This window comes from Zosterops lateralis (genome assembly GCF_965231275.1).
Source record: "Zosterops lateralis genome assembly, chromosome: 2".
Lineage (NCBI taxonomy): Eukaryota > Metazoa > Chordata > Aves > Passeriformes > Zosteropidae > Zosterops > Zosterops lateralis.
This window is the reverse complement of record NC_139763.1, coordinates 20532805-20553996: the sequence shown is the minus strand read 5'-3', so window position 1 is coordinate 20553996 and position 21192 is coordinate 20532805. Positions and strand designations below refer to the sequence as shown.

Sequence of the window (21192 nt, the reverse complement as noted above, 5' to 3'; positions counted from 1 at the left end):
TAATTCTATTATTAATTCTATTTAGCCTCTTTTTCCATTTGCAATTTATCTGCAAGCACTTGGTGTTGTTTTTACCCTCAGTTTTATTCACTGCCTGGAATGATTCTCTGTTTTTTAGGGTGTTCACAGCCATCCCATTACAGACAGTAATCTGTGATAACCAAGAATTCAGTTTGATTTGGCTCATATGTCAGCTTGTCTCATTTCTGCTCTCCCAGTGTCTCTCCTGTGATTGTATTTATGATGCAACTGCTCATGCTTAGAAGTTCAAAATAGAGCTTCTCTGAATATTCTGTCGTAGTCATTTAGAAAGCCCTGTGTTTCCACAAGTTTCTGCACTACTGCTGGTTCTGGTGAATACTGAAAAAAGGGCAGACCCTCACATTCAACTTTTGATACTGGTTGTAGTTTTACTACTGTCTTCAACTGAGATGCCCCAAAGTTGCTTGGTGACAGAATACAAACCCTGGTCTGAGAGACAATATATAACCCCCTGCCTTGCCTGACCTTGCCTTTTTCAACTGATTTTCAATTCTCTGAATCTGTAATGGGCAACCCAGTGTTGCTGGCTTATTATTAAATTGACAATTAGCTTTGATGAAGACTGATGCAGCACACTAGAATAGGTGAAAGATTAAAAAAAAATATGTAATAGGAGCAGGGAATTTCATGTTTTGGATTTGGGGGAAATTGGCTGGAAAAAGTGAAAGTATAATGTGAACCCAGAAATAAAAAAACCCAACTATTTAAAGAAATAGCTATTAAAAAAAAAACAACCAAAAAACCAAACTTTTGATGTCTTTCTTTGTTGTCCATATTCTCCTTTCTTAAAACTTTATAATTTTAATTTTTTTTTTCTGATTGTTAAGCAGCTGATATTCCAGCAGAATATTTTTTATCAGAAAATCCTGCTGAAACTCAATAGGTATGTTTCAGCATGCACAGCATTGCACTGAAAACCAGACCAGATTTTCTGATAGCATGGCCCTTGTCTTTGTGGTCCTTGATATATCTGGCATGCTGATGAGGAGCCAGGATCCTGAAAGGAGTAGAAATTCCCTGCACCCAGGGACCCAACACAACAACTGCTGTAACTTCCAACCCCCCTGGACTGTTGAACGGCCATCTCCTCAAGATGAGTGGTGCAGGGTCACGGTGTTACACATTTCATTATCTTGTAGCTTGCTATTTTGTGAAGAGTGTGAATCCATAAAGATCATTCCCCGTTTCTTCCAAAGAATGTACTAACTGCCTAATTTCTTTCTCAGTCTCAGAATTTTCATGAAGTAGGAATTTCAGCCATAAACCCACTTTTTAAAGTGTGTTTAACATCAGACATCTACTTAACAACCATTCTACCTCTACTGTTATTGTCGTAACTCTTAATTTGCACCCTGTTTTGACTGCTGCTCTTCTCAAAGAGATGTTTTGATTTAGCATTACAATAAAGTTTTTTCCACTCTGGTGTAGCACAAAGTAGCATTTTGGGGGAATATGTCAACCACCTCCTGCCTCTGACCATATCTCTGATGTGACAAGACAATACAACAACTGTGACAACCCAGCTGCCTTAAAGTGAGGCTTTTCTATTTATGGAGAGGAACGTCTCCTTTACCTTTCAGTGATATTTTTGGCTGTTTGCAGGAAGCGAGCGTGGTCGTTCTCCTTCAGTGACTGCTCAGCCTGGGAGATGAGGGACGTCGAGCGCTCAATGCACTGCTTGCAGTTCGCAATCTGCTGAGCCAGTTTCCTCAGCCTCACCACCTTGAGTGGAAACACAGGAAAGCACTCATGTCTCTAAGGTCACAAATCATGATTGGGTTTGCAATTCAGAGGCAAAGCTGGGCAAAAGAGGAGTTAGGATGAATGGCTTTGGTGACAAGCTTTGTGGTGAACTCCATCTAGCCATGTAACTTTTTAAATAAGGGACAGGCACAGCCTTTCTCCCTGAATATTTTCCACATGGAAAACAACAGGGGAGAGCCAAAACAAGCACAGCTGGCCTATTTTCCAGCAGAAGGAACGTCATTTCCTGGTAATTTCTGCTTACATGATAACTGAGGTCTATTTAGATAACCATTTCCCTGAAATTATGAGATCTGTGTTAAAGGCTACTTATAGATTAACTACATTTTTCCTACTACTTAGGTGAGTTTCATAAAAAGAAAAAAACTGAAAATAAAAGTTAACAGAAAAAGACTGTTCAATTCTGTTAACAATACATGCCTGACCTCATTATGTGCTTTAAGTAATACAGGGTGTTTTCTTGTTGGATATTTTTAACTGGACAAAAGCACAGTGGTGCTGGAGAGCTGATTATTATTACTGCAAACATATGTGCTGGAGATAAACACAGTAGATGTGACTGTAATCATTAGCTGAAAGGTTAGGAAAGGGCACAGTTCTCCACTTAAAGACAATGTTGGCTAACAAAACTTTCAGGAACTATAATAGTTCCTGAAAGGTCTGGGAGTTCTTCTCTTTGTTATCACATCAGGATCATAGTTTGAACAGGAGTAAGAAATAGGAAGGAAATTAAATAATTCTGGAGTTTAGAAAGGCACATTAAGACTCAGTTACATGCAAAATGAGGAAACTAACAACCAAGTGGGTTGGCAGAAATGTCTAAATTTATAATCAAGATAACATTCCCAATCTCAGGAATTGGGGCAGATGCTATGAAGTTGTTGATTTGACTTTCAGATATACTTGCATCCTAACCAGTGAGGAGGGTGTCTTAGTGCAGCTATCTGACAACAGAAACAAATAGGAAAATAAACATTTTTTTTAAACTTTCTAAAAAATATACTGGCCAAATGGTTTGTGTCATGCAATGTTTGTATCTCTTTAAATATATAAACAGCAAAGAGAGGATAATGCTGGGAATGCACAGATTTTGGTAATGCTAATGATTTGATCAGCTTCTAGGATGACTTATGCCACAATGTTTCCTGTAACTGTGCATTTGCAGAGATTACAATTCAGTCTACACCTAACCAGGGAAAGATCCATTGCAGTGTTAAGAAGTTTCTCTCTTTATTTACTAATTAATTAACAAGCAAACAGTGAACTGAAATAAATGTTAACTTTAAGTTTTTTGCAGTAGAGGGCATGCCATTATTTGTGATGTCTATACATAAACTATATTTTTCATTTGATTGATTCTTTCTTATATCTTCAAGAAGACAAAGATGATCAATTGAAAAAGGAAAAGGCTCATCTCACTCAGTGCCCACCCATTTCTGCAATGGTAGGAATGACATCTACCCAAGGATTTTCTTACCTAGTTGATATTTGTTTCTTTCCTGTTACATGTTCTCTGGGATTTTATAGGGTTTGGGTGATAGGTGAGACTAAGTATGGAACTGCACAGGGTGTTCAGATCTGTGTAACTGAACCTGCAGCTGTGCAGGCACAGCTAGAACTTAGTATGGGTTTCCAGCTCTGCAGCCACACCTACAGTCCTATAGAGAAATTTGTCATGCTCTACCTTCCAAAAAACTCTTAGCCATAGACCCTCTTAAAGGAGGATACGTGGGGCAGAACTTCCTGCAGCTTTTCACATGGGTCTCTTGAGACCTTGAAATCTTTAACATATACCACATTTGAGTCAAAACATTCCAGACCTTGACTGGACCTCCACTGATATAACTTTTAGCTCAACAAAACAGCACAAAGAATGGGGAGAGGTTCTTATAACAGCTCTAGTCAAATAAATTTGGAGTCAATTGTATTACAAATCTTCCATGGTAATGGAAATTAGAATACATTTTTGAAATCAACAGAGTTTTTAAAAAGCAATGTGTATATTTAACAAATCCAAATGAATGTTAAGTTTTCTACTTCATTGGTAGCACACCTGGTCTCTCTGCATAGAGAAAAAAAGTTGAAACAAAAATGAAGGCCATCTATTTCATTTCAAGGGAATTATATTTTGTTAACAGCATGAGGAAATTCAGGTTTTTTCACACAGTGTACAGGACGTGTGGTTTCAAACATGTTTAAGTTAGCCCTTGCCTACAGGCTCTTCATTTCAAATTAATTGGAATATCTTGACAGCCACATGAACCATTTAACCTGCTCTTGACTTCTTTCCTTTCCTGAGCTTTTCCCACACAAGAAGAATGAATATCTGACTTAATTAGTTTAGGAGTTAAACAGTAAACACCTTGTACCTAGAAAATAAAAACATTAATTCAAATCTAATGCATTTCTGGGTTAACAGTTAGCTAGCAAAATACATTGAAACTTGAGTATCAGAGATTTTCCCTGCTCAACGTGTTTGTTACTAATAATCATGGAACTTTGGGAATTAGAAATGCACACCTCACTTAATTTCTTGCACACTCCTGAATATCTTTTTCTGTAAATAATTAAGACTTCATATTCTCGTGAATGACAATGACTGGAACAAAATTTTTATGTGGTAGTATTTGAATAAAAAGTTAAAGTACCTATAAAAAAAAAAAGAAGATAATTGCGAGACATGATTCTACATGCTGTGACATTTTATGAAAGTTAACACTTTTGGGGAAATACTGTCAAGCACATAACAGAGTGAAGGAAACATCAAGTGGACATAATTTGTCATTTACTGATCATGACAACATTTCTGGGTTTATCCTTAAAATCCATAATCACCTGTAGTAAGAGAAATACTAAAGAAGCAGTTGAAGTCTAGCATACTAATCTTCAAGGTTTTCATTCTTCTTTACAGGAAAGTATTAGTCAGTAGCTAAGGACTACATAAGGACTTCTACAAATTTCTACCAATAATATCTGCAGTCAAAAAAGCTGCAATCAAAAGGAAACAGAGTTGACCTACTTGTGATCTAAAGAAGAAAAGCTTTTACCTTTCCTTCTTTGATTTTGGTTCCAATTATTTGCCGTCTTTGCTGGATTATTTCAATGAGTTGGTCACATTCTTCCATCAGCTTGGTTTCTTGGCGGGATGCGTTTACCTACAAAGCAAAACTTTATGATTATCAAAACCTTTTTTTGACATTTTCCTTTTCTGTCTTCTAATTGAAAAATTGCCATTTCTAAAATATTTGGTTTGCCATTTTTTCCCTCCTTTCTGTCTATAATCTGTGTTATTTTCAGTCCTCTCTTCTGGATTTTGTGAGGTGCTGAATTGAGTCAATGTCTCATTTGCAGGAGGCAGGACTTGCAGATAGATAATCAGGTATTTTTAACTCAAGTGAGAAAAGTCTGGTTTGGTGAGTATTGAGTGGTGTCAGCTCTAACACACACCAGGGAGAAGTGAGGTCTCTTTGGGAGATGCTTCACACATCACAGTTTAAAGCCATCTAAAGCACCAGTGTGCTTAAGCGCACAAGTACTGGATTAAAGAGTCCATCTGGTGCAGTATCCCCTCTCACTGCTTCTAGTGCCAGCGTCTGATAGTAAAGAATGCTAGGAGAGAGAAGTTCCAGCATGTATGATGACCCCCATGAATGCTTTCTCATCCTCCAACCATTTGTAGCTTGCTCTTCTTGAACCAGACACAATTTATATGTCATTACTAATATTCAGAAGAATTAAATTATGTGGATTTATTTAGCCTCTCCTTCAAATCCTGAAAACCTTAAGAATCCGCATCATTCTACAGAAATGAGCCCCATAGCCCAACTCACAGTGAAGTGAACAACTGCCTCCTTTTAGAGGGATTTGAACCTATTTCCTTTCAGCTGCATTTCATGATCCAAAGTCCTTTTACTGGAAAGGACAGTGAACTAGTGTTACATACACCATATATATCCACATATTGGTTCCTGAAAGATTCAAGTTATCAACGATTCAAGTTACAATATCAAGATGTGTTGACTGTCTTAATTATTCCTGCTTTGCCTCAGCAATGAATCAGATAGAAAATAATGTGCTTATGTAGTTTTCTAGTTTTATGTACTTTTCTCATATAAATATATGAGGAAATTATTTTTTTTTAGTGCAAAACCCCTCACAAATATTAACTTTCTGTAGAAAATGTTGACTTTTGTTAAAAAACAAGAAAACTTAGAAAAATTTGGTTTTTCAGATGAATATGTTCTGTTTCTGAAGAAGAATGCTTTTTCAGAGCAAAGTCAACATTCTATACAAGCAAAAAAAGTACTTCCCCTCCAGCCGTTGCATGTTGAGCATATAAATATATATATATGTACATATATATACACATATGTGTACATATATATACACATATGTACATATATATGTACATATATATACATATATATATACATATATATATGTACATATATGTGTAAAAGAATCAATTAAAGGCACAAAAAATTCTAATGATTTCTAGAATAAAAAGAAAAAGAAGGACTAATAAAAAGAAAAAGGACTTATTTTAGAGCTATGTTTCCATTTGCAGTATGCTAAAAGCGGGTAAGAAGGTAAAGCAGCTTTCAGCCCTGGCTAATTGCCCCCAAAGCCATGCCACCTTTTCCACTGGGATAGTAAGAGTCAGTGGTGAGCAACAACAGGGAATACTTTCAAGTGACAAGTAACTATTTGCACCCCTTGGTTGTTTCTTGAGTCTGATGAGCCCCATGATTCTGTACCAGTATTTCTTTCCAACAATGTGTTTAAACATGCATTTATCTGTAAGCACATTATAGAGCTCATTAAGCTTAAGCAAATGCTTACATATCTAAATTTGATCCAGAACCAATTTTACAAATAACCTTCTTATGTGAAATGCTCTGTATCCTCCAGGCAAAGAGTGGACTTGTTTATAAAGACCTTCTTTCATCAAGGTTTTGGATTATATTTCTCAAGCCTTCATAAAATTAATTTCTTTGCACATTTTAGAGGCTTAGTTATTAATTAAGACATCAAGATTATAAAGAGAGAATACATTTGTTTCTGGAAGGGGTCAGATGTAACTGCAAATGCTGGTGAAGATGTAGAAGGTCTATGATTCTGTTTTAGGCGCCCATGGTTCCCCTCACATTTGCTGTTTGCTCTGCCTGGCTTCTCACCAAGGTCCATGAGGAGAGACAGCACGAAACAGCCCTCTCAAAGCCTCTAGCAGTACCACTGTCCCTGCACTGATAGCTCAGGTAACCTAGAAAAGTTGGTCAATCCACACTGTCCCTCCTATTCCCTCTGTTCCTGTCGTCCCACCACCTCAGCTGCATCACGTATCTTACTTTGGCTTGAAACTCTGCAGAGCTGCTTTCAACAAGCTGTACCATGCACCAGTTTCCTGGCCCTGATCTCAGTTTCACTACTGGATTGAAATTCCCCCGAAGGGCAGGGAATCCTGGGCAGGCTGAGCCCGAGGCAGCCGTCAATCCCTGCATATGGGCGCAGCTCCCGTGTCAACACCGAGGTCCGCTCAGCCACAGCCAACTTCAGCACTTAATTACAGTAACACTTTTGGCACTTAATTATGGTAACACTTCGCGGGATTTTTGAGTAGCTTCCACTCAAAGTGTTACTTCTAGCACCACTTACATCACCAATTTGCTTTGTCAAGAAGACCTAATTAATTTTTGGGATAACTGTCATGAAACATAAAGTTACAGAAAGGTTAAGTCAACATTGTTTCATTTAATACTTTGGTTGATTTGAATAATGTATTAATTGGATCTTAACCTAAAAAGCTCTGGACTAAGAAAAACAAAATGCTTGGAAAAAATCACTGTATTTTTCTTAATGCATTGACTGCAGACTTCTCTTTTTCTTTGAAATCTGAAAAGTAGACTCTTTTATAAACTCCATTTGAAGACATTCCCAACTTTATAACTTGGACAAGCTTATTAAAAATGAAACTTATATTCTAAAATTATATGATACATCTGAGCTTTGTATGAAAAAAAGACTCTCAACATTTAATCTGGGGGCTTTTTTTGAGCTGAAATGCTCCTTAATCATATTTGCAGCCTCTAAAGCCTCTGATTCAATAATAACTTTATAATTGAGCACGTGCCAAATTTAAGTGCACTACATTAGCTGTGGCCCTAAAGGGACTATTTGTGAGATTACCATTAAATATTATTTATTTGTATGTTCCTGAGGAGTCATATGTCAGACCAAAGAGGCACAGGCATGGATCAGGGCTCCACTGTACAGGTGCTACAAAAACACCAGAATCAGGCTTTTTCTTCTGCTGGAGTCCTTTGACAAACAGCAACCTTGACAATAACTTCCAGCTGGGCTAGCCAAGGAATGTGAGTTCTGTCTGGTGAAAATATTTGAGGTTTTACATTCTACATTTTTTCCACATTAAAAAACAAGTCCTCTTTCCAAGGAGTTTGTTAAAAGGGACTGAGAGCTGCCTTATAAAGTCTGGTGACTGTGACACACTCTTTGTGAAAGTCTCCAAATCATAGAGAGAGCTGATTTCAGTCTGGACTTCCTCCACCCAAAATGAAGGTTGATTCCTTAATCTGAGGTATCTATTGTCTGAGAGTTTATGCTAGACTTGGGGACACCTTTCTATGGAAAATTTCACTGACAATAATACACTTGGTTTTGGCATCAACTGGTTCTTTAAACATCCATATCGAGAAATACTTTGAACTTAAAGCTTTCTGTTTTATTGGTATCATTTTTATAAAATCTTTTCCAGGCTAGTTTTAAAACTTACTAGGAGGCCTTATGAATTAGGAAGATCTATGGCATCTACAGAGAAGAAGAAGGACAGACGCTTTCCTGCTTTTGTGAGGAATTTATTCCCATTTCTGTAACACACAGAGACCTCAAATAGTTTACTGAAAAAAACCCAACAACGTTACAAATTCCAGGTTTCTATGTTTTCCAGATATATGGATAGGGACTGTTGCCCTTTGCCTCAGGAATTAGGTGTAGTTAAAAAAAAAAAGAAAAATGGGGGTTCCTCAGATGTCTGTCAGTGAGCTGGAAACAACAAGCACTCTCAGCCCAAAGGGGAGAGCAGGCCAGCTGTTCTGAGCTCCACAAGCTGAGAACTGATGTGGAAACTGTTCTGCTCTCTGTAGAGGCTTCCTAGGCTTTCATCTTCAGAGACCTGAGTTAAATTGCAGCTTAGCTCATAAGAAAATGAATGCAGTGGTTTCAAAGTCCCCAGCAGATGTTTGAGAAATCACAAAACTACAGAATGGCTAGAGATTTGAGGTTACAGTGGAGCTTCTATGGTTAATTCAAAGGCAAACAGAATCAGAGGGCTGGATTCATACCCACGAAAACTTCCTCCACTAATATACTGAAGGAAAGGATTTTTTTAGTGTCTCAGAAGAATTTTCCTTGCAATAGCAAAACTCTTCCTCTGAGATTCCTTATAAATGAGGCAATTCTCTCCACAAGTGGAAATCTTCATGTGTCTTTTTGGCAAACAATTTCTAAATGACATGCGAAATAAGACATCTTAAATTAGAGGGCGTCTGCTTTATTAAGGTTATGCTCTCTGTGGTAAATTCATCAAAACCAGAACAATTTTTATTTATTAGTCGTCTGTTGATTATGCAAAATGGAAGAAAGTAGGTTGTAGAAAGAGTCTTATCTTTGGAAATTGAGGTATGAATTTGAGTTTTATCTTCATGATTTAAAAATGGTTCAAATTCCTGAGAAAAATAAATTCTTTGTAGCTGTACAGATACAGAAGAGTGTTTGAGTTGATAGTTATAGAATGGCTATATACTATGGCTACAGAATGACTATATACACAGGACAATTACTGTATACTCAAAAGAAGACAAAAATATCAGCAAAGTAAATGGAATGATTCTACTCAAAACCTGTTATATCACTGCCAGATACTTCATTTTAGATTTGAGCCTGAATTTCTTCTTCCACCAAACCCAGAAACTGATATTAAAAATCTCTAACATTTTAACATACAATGGCCGATAGCTATTTGCTGTAGGAAAACTTCCTTCATTGTCATGTAGATGTGGAACACATTTTCTTGGATTAGTGTCCCTAGATGAATTAAAGGATTATACAGGGAGAGGCCTGTTTATTTTACTCCATGTTGTAAAGTGAGTAACTTTTCTTTACAGAGCCACAGTACACGGAAGTATTATTTTAATGTCATCCATATGTAATTTATTTATTTAATGGAAATACAAAGAATAATAATTAATGCACATTCATGAAAAAAATTTTTCCCTCTCTTTTTATGAGTTGTGGATTCAAACTTCCTTTATTTCATTTCCCTGTTTGATATTTGTTGTTCAATATAGTCTTCTATAGAGCAAAAGCAGAACTCTTGGAAAACGACTTTTTCAGGTTTTCCCTAGTCTAAGCATAAATCTGATTTTATCTGTGATGACAAACCTTGCCTTTGGAAATACGTGATATTAATCAGCTTGCCAACTGAATGGATCTTTTACAAATTTTTTACTTTAAAATGATGAAAAAAAAAAAAAAGAAAAAAATAAGAAATGGTCATCTTCCATTTCAAGTGTGCCAGAGGCTTTGTTTTTGTTTGCATTCCCCATCCATCTCTAACCAGGAGACCTGTGTTTAGAGGCAGCCTCAGAGCAGGTTAAACAAAGGTCAGTGCAAAAATACGCCATCTAACTCTGGCTACACAGGAATTTTGTGAATGAAGGATAGATTAGGCCAGGATAGCTAAACCACTTTGGGTCCAAAAGATAAGACTATCTGTCCAATCTTGACTAAAAGTAAACCTTTCTTAGAAGACTGAAGTACTCATTTTACTTACTGAAATATTGTTTCAAAGTTTTTTGTCCCACAGTACTTTGAAGCATATTGTTGAGAGACTAACCAGCAAGACACCTAGAAGTTCTCTACTGACATTTACAATCTCATTCTGAAACAAAACAACTCCAGAATTTCATGGGGAAAACAAAATTATAGGAATCTCATTATTTTCACTCTCTATTTTTACACTTTATGTTACACCTTTCTTTAACCTAAATAATGAAAATATAAAAATAATGAAAAACCTAAATAATAATTTTTTAAACAATATTTAATTATTTATTGTTTTTACTTTGTTCTTCCTGCTGACATTAAGCCTTTGTTCCATATTGAGCAAACTATTCCACTTCATGTGTTTCACTTGGGGTAGAAAAACAAAAACTATCAAATAATCACTGAAGTTCAAAGGACTGCCCATCCTTTCATGATGTTGAAACCAGTGCACTTGTAAACAATAGTTCAATACTTAAAACTGTCATCCAGGATCCAGGGTCTTCAGCTTAGTGTTTAACATGCTCACAAGAGGACCCGTGCCTTTGGTCTCCCTGCTGCTCTAGTTGCTCTATAGCTGTTTATGTTAGGCAGAAAAAGGAGGAATTTGAGAGTATTTTGTTCCCATAATGATAAATGACTCAGAGATAAAAGGTTCCATAAACTGACAACATTCTGACTGACAAGCTACAGTCTCTCAGAGCAGGCACAAAATATTACCTGCCACATTAATTAACCAGTGGTAAATAGTGAACTAAGCTCCATTTACTAGTGTAAGGACAAAGTCTTGCAAGAATATCAGTCTATCAAAAATCTGAACAACCGGCTATGAGAGAAAGGGAGAAGTGGAGCAAATCAGACCTGGCCACCTGAGCAGGCAGTGGCAAGGTCTGCTCTTGGTTTATATACAATCTGTGTGACCTCTTACCATAATTACAATTCCAATTTACAGAACGTACAAAACTGTTGTAAGTGCAATAACATACTCCAGCAAGTGCTTAATCTCTACATAAAATGTATGCATAAATGCTGCAGTTCCATATTTGTATAAGACTAATTATACATTTAATTAGCAATTTTTGAAATAATTTTAGTAATTCTTTAGGGAAATAGTATTTGACTACAAGGCTACAGCTTACTAGGCATGAAGCTTAGGACATCCTTGAATGAATATTCTCTATCACCATATGCCATGCAGCATGTTTTGTCAGTTTCTATTTCTGAAAATTCTCTTTTCAGATGCTACATAAATTTAAGACTCTGACTAAAGCTTACCTGAGATTTCCACTGAATTAAATCAACTTTTATGAGAGTGGAATTAAAAGTAGAATGAAAATAATTAGAAATCAAAAGAGATCATACCACATATTTACTAAAAATAATGTTAATAGAGAAAAAGTCTCTTTTACCTTCTCTCATTAGAAATTGTCTTAGAAAAAACAAATGCTGTAAATTCCATCTTAAGGTTTTATGCATGTCATCAGGTTTGTTATTAGCATCTTACTGAGAGTGAGAACTCCTTTCCTTCAACTCATATTTTTCTGTCCTTTTCAGAAATCGAAAAATACCATTTACTTTTAGCACTTAAATATAGCAAATAAATGTAACTGCTGAACAAGTATCTTCACAAAAACGGAAGATAATGGGGCAGAGGAAGAAGCAAATTTTTGTGGAGTTCCTTTCCAAGTTATCTGCCAAGTTATCACACATATTCCACTTATCTAACCCATTGTGCCTTTCCTAGAAAAAAAAAAAAATCCCCAGCAAAGTAGATTCCTTATTCCAAAGACTTTGTATGACTTTGAAGGTCATTTGCTGCAGTTCAGATAGCAGGATTTACACACAGGCTTTCCAACTAAATTTTCCTGTTGATAACTTCTCAGTTTACTTCAGTTTTGACAAAAATAATCCCAAATCCCAAGGAGTGAGTACCATGAAAATTTGTGAAATCAGAGTACTCACTGTCTTTTATTGTGACAGACAAAGGATCTTTATTTTTCAAGTGTCCTTTGGGAATTGTATTGACAGCTGAGTTTTGATTTTGCTGTCTCTCAAGTAACAGAAATGCCATACAAAAATTGATGGCGACATTTTGTTGCAAAATTTGAAGGAGCTATCTTGTCGCTGAAGTCTTACTAGAAACTCAAAATTCCATTATTAAAAAATTGTCCTGTTTGGCTCGGGTTTTTTTGATCAGCCTTACATAAATATAGTAACAGTAGGAATTTTTTAGGTGCTGCCATTTTTTCTTCATTGGTTTTGCACTACTGCTTTACACTGATTTAAAATGTATCGGATAAGTGTGAGTGTAGAGTATCTGTGCCAGTGAAATAAAGGTTCTTTCAATATACTACTTTTTATTCAGGTGATTATATAACATGACTATAAAAACCACTATTTGATGTTCCCAGTTTTGACTGGGAACTTTACACTGATATTTTGCCTGCAGCAGATCTTTAGAAGTGAGCTAGAAACTGAGCATTTCTATTAAATACAAAGAGCAAAGGATCCAGCAGTTTGAGGGTTACACAAGTAGAGGAACACGCCTCCTCTTTATGCAACCGAAAATTATTTTACTGTGTTGTCCAGAGTCTGCTTCCTATGACATTTGGTGAATTCAAAACAAAACAAATAGAAAGACTAGATACAGATGCTGTAAATCTGTCTGCAAGCAAAACCTATTTCCCTTCTCCTCCCCCCTAGATAATTGCTCCAATTTCTCCTCCAGCTGAGTTCAGATTATGTTTCTGTCTAGCAGATGAGAAACTTCATGTATTGACTATATAACAGACATTTAATCATGCATTTCCTAGAAGAGATGAGAAAAAAAATTAAAAAACAAAACTCAAATTAGAAAGGAAGTAACTGGCAAAAGAGGCTCATGCCCAAATTTGTGCCTTTTGTCAATGAATGCCATGGTCTAAAAGATTTCTACAGAAACTTCACACAGTCATAGAATGGAAATTATTACAAAGAATCAAATTTTTTGTGACACAGCACTTTGTCAGTCAGAGAAACCTGTAACACTAAAACCAAGGGGAGACCCTAAATAGTGACAGCATTATATCCTCCCCTGATTCAACTAAGAAGTGGCTAAATCCCGAGCTGCATACAGCCAGGAGAGGCAGCAGAGTGGGATGCAGCCCCCATCACTGTGTGGCAGGTGTGCAGGGCAGGGTGGCAGTGCTGCAGTGCTCACAGGCAGAGCAGCTGTGCTAAAGGCCACACTTGTGCCCCTCCAGCACACAGCAGGATGGAGGGAAACCTGGAGGGGTGTTGGCCACAGGGGTTCTGTCACCCAGAGATTCACCTATAGTTCCGTATCCTGGGCCTGTCTATCCCTGTTTTACAACACTGTGTTTGGAAGACTTGTACAAGGCCCCTGCAGAAAATACAAAGACAAAATTATCCAAGAGAGTTTTTAATGCTCTTAAAAGAGTTTTCTACAGATATTATCAGAAGTGTGAACGCTGTGAACTAGGATTACAAAGAAATACATATCCAAGTAGTAGCTGTTTCTATCCATTCTCTCAGTTTGTGGAGAAGGCTCTATTTTATCCTATGAATCAGTTTATCATTTTATGCAGCCAACCCTGCTGTCTCACAGCTGCCTTCCCTGCACAGAGTGAGGAGCAGAGCTGCCTCACCAGGAAGCCCAGGGAGCTGCCCTGGGTGAGGGGGGCTCTGCAGAAAGGAGCTAGGACAAAAGTACGAGGTTGTAGGCTTGCCATGGTCTCTCAGGAACCTTTCCTGACTAACAGCCTTTGGGGTTTCTGCAAAACCATGTAATGACAGACAGGATTACTGAGGAAGGGAGAGTGTAAAGATGGAAAAATTACTGTAAAACGAAAAACATGTTAGAGATGTGTCTGAAAGATGAGTTGAACAACTGTGTCAGCATGCTCCTAAAGAAAAAGAAAGATTTTGGACAGAGAAGAGTGTTAAAGTCTCAAGCACTCACATTTCCCTTTGAGAAAATGGAATTTTAAAAACTGCTGCCCTAAGTTAATAAGCTAACCCATGTTAGGCATAAAAACAGATATTCAGATACTAAAACTATTATCATTATTATAAAATGCTTACTTAAAGCAGTAAAGAGTACCAGTTTGGCTTGATTTTCCTGCTTTTATGACCAGAACCACCCATAGGAATGCAAGACTGGAAGCAAACTTCTTGAGTCTCCCAAGATCAGGTTCTCCATCAGGATAAATCCTGTCATAAATTGATAAACTCCATCTAAATATAGGCAAGATTTATGTCTCCATTGCTGTGATGAGAGACCAAACCAGGTATCTCCTCCCCAGTGCCTGTTGAGGCCTCCATCTTATAGACTATCAACATCACTGATTGGTCCTTCTGTGCTTGCGGGAGAAAAAAAGAAAATAACTGTTTCAGGAAGGAATAGGCATTAGTTTTAAGACATAGAAAGTTTGGGATTTGGCCTTTGCTATGGATGACAGTACAGTTGGGAAGGATACATGGGTGGATCACTAATCTGCCATAAACTGGCTCCTGGGAAGCCATTGACAGCTCACTTGGTTGGTGAGAAACAGTGGCTTTGTGACAACATTTGGTTTGGCTGGCAAGGATTCATTTATTCAAAGCGCATAGAGCCTTTTTGTTGTCATTTTTGGAAACATCAGCTTCTGCTCCATATCAAACCAAGAAAGACATTCCTTTTTCATTTTTCATGTAACATTGAATTTTTTGGCTTATGACATAATAAAGGCTTAAAAAAATGTTACTGTGTGTAGCTACAAATAAATGTTAGTGAGCATGACTTTAAAAGTTTATGTGTCTCAGAGCAAAGTCTTGGTAACTTTAATTTAAAGAATAATAATAATTTCCTTTTCTTCCTTATTTTTCAAAGTTCAAACTATATGTGAAACTGAAAGCTTATTTCCTTTTTTGAAAAAGCTGGTTTTAAAGCCCCCAAAATCTAAATCAAAATTATTTCAAATTAGGTAAGGAAAATCAAAGTAGGTATCAGGAGTCTTTAAATTTACTGCCTATGTTTTTATATGTTTACACATGATGTACAATGTATTTTACATTATTATCTGTAGTATAATATACCAAAAAATGAAAAAGAAAGCATTTGCTGTAGAAAAAGAAAGGATTTGCTGTAAAACTAACTTCCTGTTTAGTTTCAACATTTCAGTGAGTTCGTATATCAAAACCAACACAGTCATTGGAAACTATGCCTAATATTTTGTAATTTTAAATTTGCATTATTAATGTTTTAGCCAATATATTGTTTAATTCAATTTTTAATTTGGGTTCCTGGCTTGGTTGAATTTCTCTCCTGAACAAGCAAGAGGAAAAAGAGTGTACTGACTATCTATATAAGCCACAGTTTCTCCAATGCTGGAGATATACACATCATATCTGAAGTTTCCACAGGGCTCTGAGAAACAGAGATAACTTTAAAGTTTACTTCTCCATCCCCACATGCCCTATTTCCAGCGCGGCCGAGGTCCAAGGTTTTGACTGAAGCTCATTTCTTAATATTTATCTAATTTAAATGCTAATTAGACTAATTTGATGAATAAAACATGGTAGGAATTCATTAACAACTATGTTGCAATTGCTTTATGTCTACAGAGAAATATTCTAAAACAGGACTCCAGGGACAGTAGTGCATCTGTTACCAGTTGAACAAGTTGGATTCTTTGCAATACCAGACTTAGAGCTGGTAATGTATTGCAGAGCTGCAGAGAAGACAGAGGAGCAATTTTAATTTTTTCAGATCTAGCACATCTTGGACATAGGCCACCAATGAAGAAGAGGCCTTATGCTCTCCTGAGCCAATTTTCTTCATAGGGTCTGCTCTGAGTTTCAGATGCAGAGGAAGAAATTATGCCTTATCTCTGTCTCAGTACCTACTAATCTCATTCCAGCTGTTCTGCCTGGCATTATTGGTGCCTATATAAAGAAATTAAACCATTCACCTAATGTCTCATACTGTGGATAGACGTTTATGGTTTTATTGAGCTCTATGATGTTGGTGAGGCTCTAGAGAAGTGGAGCAGATAGAAAGATAGAACTTTTTGGAAGCACAGGGAGTTGTTTGGCTTTGGTTGGTTGGTGGTGTGGGTTTGTTTGTTTTTTTTTTTTTTTTTTTTTTTTTTTTTTTTTTGGTTTGGTTGCCTTTTTTGGTGAATTTTTTATTTTCATTTTTCCTGGGGGGCAAAGTATAGGTTCAGATCCCACCATGCTAAAGACTTTTTTGATACTCAGAGCAGAATGTGTTAGTGAAGCAACTAAAAGGCCTTTAAGAACCTGTCTTCTTTGGAAGATAAATATATTTTGCGTGTGACATTTAGGTACAGATATGTATTTGGATAGTTAATTCTGATTAAAAAAAAGAAAACATAAATAAAACCGGTGGTAAACAGAAACCTAAATGAGGCTGGGAATTTGGGTGTTCCTATTTTTTGCCTTTTTTTTTTCACCTGTAAATATTTCTCCAGCTCACAAAGGACCTGGAAAGACAATATTACAGGTAGTAAGTGATGTGTTCAAGTATAGTAGTGGTGGAGGCCACACCAACACACCATAATTAAAGCAGGACAGAAAGGAATGTAAAGGAGGTGATCTGTATTGAGAATACCACTTATCAGTGAAAAAGCTTTAAGTCAGTTTACCATTATTTAAATTAATTTCTTCACTTGTTTGTTTGGTTTTATTTGTTTTGTTGGGGTTTTGTTTGTTTGTTTAAATGTTTGCTCCTGGATGCTAGAAATTAATGTAATTAATTGTATAAGCATTTCTAATGGAGGTCAGTACTCACTTCTACATGTTGACAGGTCTGAATGAGTTTTGCCAGAAGAGTTTCCAGTTCAGTGTTCCTCTTAATAAGGTTGGTGAGGTTACTCTCCAAATTTTGCTGTTAAAATAAAAGAAAAAAAATAGAATTGAAAGAGTTTAATACTTAGATGAGTATTTGAAAAATCTAATTACACAGTTATGAACATGAGACTTTCAAATTGATATGTTCCATTACATGTTTGATTGGATTAGATATTTTGTCTATGCAGGACAAGAGAGCAAAAAAGTTTAAGATAAGAGTGAATTCTGGAAAATAGGTTTTCTAAGGACCTAATAATAATTACATTAAGCAATCAGTTTTATTCAGGAGGAAAAAAATGAGTTAGGGGAAGACCAGAAAAGGAAAGAACATTTCCCCCAAAGAAATACTTATTTTAACTGAGAACATTTTTGAATCCTTATTTCCTGCTTTCAGTCTAATATCTGAATTAAAAAACCTGCTGCTGACTGAGGTCTCAGAATTGGTCAGAACTTTCTTCTTAGGATTTGAATTGCTGGGGGGGCTTGATTTGTTTGATTTTATTCACTAGCTCAGTAGCATTATATCTTTTAATATATAATTCTAAAGAAAAAACATCCTTTCTTTGGGCAAGAATGAAATACCCACTCACAAACTCTGCCTTCACTGACTTTTTCAGAGAGAACTTGTGACATCTTTGTGTTTATCAATTGATTATGGCTGCCATAAATATCTGCAACTGTGGTAGAACAAAGTCGTTTCCAGATCACAGATCTGAGGCTGCATCCTGGCTCCCTGCAATTGCATGGGAGATTGAGATCTAGCAACGAATGTTTAAGCCTCCCTTCTCCTCCCTGTATCCACAGGAGGGAAACCCAATCATATGAGGAGCCGGTCTGTGACAGCTCTGACCCACTCCCTGGAGTTACTGAACAAGAATACCAAGCATGAGTCCTGTGCTTTTCTCCTGACAAGGGCTGCAAGTGTCTCTGCACAACTTTCACTAATTTCAACCCTCCTGATGTTTTATTAATTACCTTCTTCTCTTCACACTACTACTTTCTCTCTGGTGTATCTATTCTATCATTTCAGTCCCACAGCTACCATTAATTTACCTGACTTGTGTAACACTCCCCCAACTCCCACCTCCATAAACACATTTAGAGTGTGCGTGTTTTCTGGTATTGTTATTCCCTGACTATTTCATGCTGTTTACAACACCTTGTTCTTTGCCCTCCCTTTCTGCAGCCGTGCAGGTCTCTTCCCATTTTTTTAATGGCTACAAACAAATGAAGATGGCAGCATTTAATTGCTGAATGATAAACACTTTGGCAGGGTTGATGCTGTAAGTACTGGAGAGGCAGTCAGTTCTGTTCCACTAAGGAAAGCAAAACATTTTGATGGCTTTGTGTATATGACCCTTCCAAGAAGCGTGATGGGTGCTTGAAGTACATAATTTTGGCATTTTCTTCCCAGCAGAGACATGCATATTGTGTATGACAAGCTCTGGCTGTAAAAATACCTTCTACACTAGATTTATTTTATATGCCATTAAAACAAAGTGTAACAAGAATGGGCATTTTCCTGAACTGTTTGTGCTGGATAAGCCATACTGTGAATGATCTTAATTGCAAAGACATGTTGGCTGTGCTGTCAGATGTCCCGTTGCAGGGCTGAGACTCACATACAAAATATATATAATTACAATATCATATGACTTTGGCCTTCAGTAAACAATTCCTTAATATTATTCAAATGTGAAAAATACCCTTGGAATTTTATTTAAAAAAACTTCTAATATATTAATTTTTTACACATTTTAATATTTTACACTAAAATGTCTCAAAGAAAATTGAGACCTCTTGACTGAGGTTACCTAATTTAAAACGTATTATTGAACATAAAAAATACTTGTGGTTGGTACCTACATATACCACAAAGAAAAAATGTATTCAAAACGGTTGTGGAACACTCAATGATTTTAAATAACTGGAAGTTATTTCTCTGCAACTAAGGCCATCAATACATGAACAGTCAGCATTTTTCTCTGAAACAGAAATGTATTGACCCATAGATTATATATAGATTATTATACAAAAGATATTTCCAAAAGCTGGATATAATAATCTATATTCCTGTGTATACATATATATATATATATATATACACACACATGTATGTATTGGATGAAGAACAAAATCTTATAATAATTTTCCTATCCAGTGACCATAAATATATACCCATATATATTATTATGGCTTCATGCAGGTCTCATCTGCACTTTTCTGACTGGGAAAATGGAAGAAATCTATGAAACAAGTGAGTTTCCTTAGTAAAATTGGAATTAATCCATTCCCATGCTCTAGCTCCTTGAACTGTGTAATTTTCAATATGGGAAGCCTGGAATTCTGTTTACATGCAGTTTGGTACCAAGAGATTGGGTTTTTTAAGTCAAGAATAATCAGAAATTTGTTATATTTTTGTTGAAGAACATCAGTTTCTATTAATGCTTTACCAGACAGCAGAAACTTGGTGGCTGCTGTCTGAAATTAATGTCAATCTTTCCACTTTCACTAGGGCAGTACTGAATGGCAGCTCTTAAAAGTGACCTGATTTGAAAGTTTTAAAGCTCCTAAAACTTGATCAATTCCTGCAGTATATTTACTCAGATTTTCTCTTGGCGGTATCTTCCTCTAGTACTTTTCCCTATTATTTTCTCAGACAAACCATGGAGCCACTTTAGCTATGTGATAGTAAAGTTGCAGTGTTTGAGCTCTGCCCTCTTTCTTTACTCCATATAGGGGGTCACAGAAAAAACCTGAACATTTAAATTTCAGAAACAGGCATTTGCTCAGAGACTTCCCAAAGTTTTGCAACCTCATTTTTCATCCACACCAGGAACTTCCCCAGTTGTGTAAGAGAACAGTGCCAGATTTGGAGTTCCGGCCAACTTGGAAAATTAATCTAGTTATTGCAGACCAGAGTTCCTGGGAGAGTGAATTTTAGCCAGGTTTGAAGTCTGAAGAAAGTGTGCTCTCACATTATGATGAGTACATGTGAAAATGAGTAGTAGAGTAACCTGATTCCAAGATCTTCCTCCTTCTCACCTAATCTTCTACTGCTGTTCTGTTGGGCAAACCAAATTACAATTATATTTTTGGTAATGTTCTAGATAAATCATAATTTCTTAAACATTTGCAGTTTCCTTTTCTTACCTTTTTTTGTCAGTTGCTAATTTTCATTGTTATTTGTCTGATAAAAACTGATCTTCAAAACTCTAGTGTTATTTTTAAAAGAAGCACAATAGTTTCCTACATTTGCTCTGTGGACAGACTTCTCATGTGTTAACTTAGTAGATGCAAACTGCTCTCAAAAAGCAAAAGCAAGGCTGCATGCTTCCTGACTTATCAGTGTAGATCCAGCCCAAGATCTTGACATTCCAAGCATGCTTTGAAACTGTTTTTACAACATCCAGTATAAAGTGAAAAGAATGCTTACTGTCCATTTAGCATGGTCTGACAATTATACAACATAAATATGCCTATAATCTTGGGATAAATCCAAGTAGATGAAACCATTGACATGTAATTGAAAAGGACAGTTAAGGATGATGTTTCATTTTGACTCTGCATGCCTATAAAATGATATGATCCAGGGACAACAGTCTAAGTTGGAAAAATTAATGAGGAAGGCCACTCAGTATTGATCATGTTTTATAAGCTGCTGTCTAGCTCATGATCATGTTGCAGCAACGACTG

At 36.5% G+C, this 21192-nt stretch overlaps 1 protein-coding gene across 6 annotated transcripts in view; it reads right to left on the bottom strand.

Annotated features, from left to right (window-relative positions):
• The window catches only part of MID1 (midline 1), a 241068-nt gene that overhangs the window by 26172 nt on the left and 193704 nt on the right, over positions 1 to 21192 (bottom strand). For all 6 annotated transcript variants that reach the window (XM_083855465.1, XM_083855460.1, XM_083855463.1 and 3 more), the window contains exons 3-5: positions 17438 to 17533; positions 4854 to 4961; positions 1616 to 1764 (exon numbers count right to left, since the gene is read on the bottom strand). In XM_083855465.1, coding sequence (XP_083711591.1) covers positions 1616 to 1764; positions 4854 to 4961; positions 17438 to 17533 — 353 coding nt within the window. The remainder of the gene's footprint in view (positions 1 to 1615; positions 1765 to 4853; positions 4962 to 17437; positions 17534 to 21192) is intronic.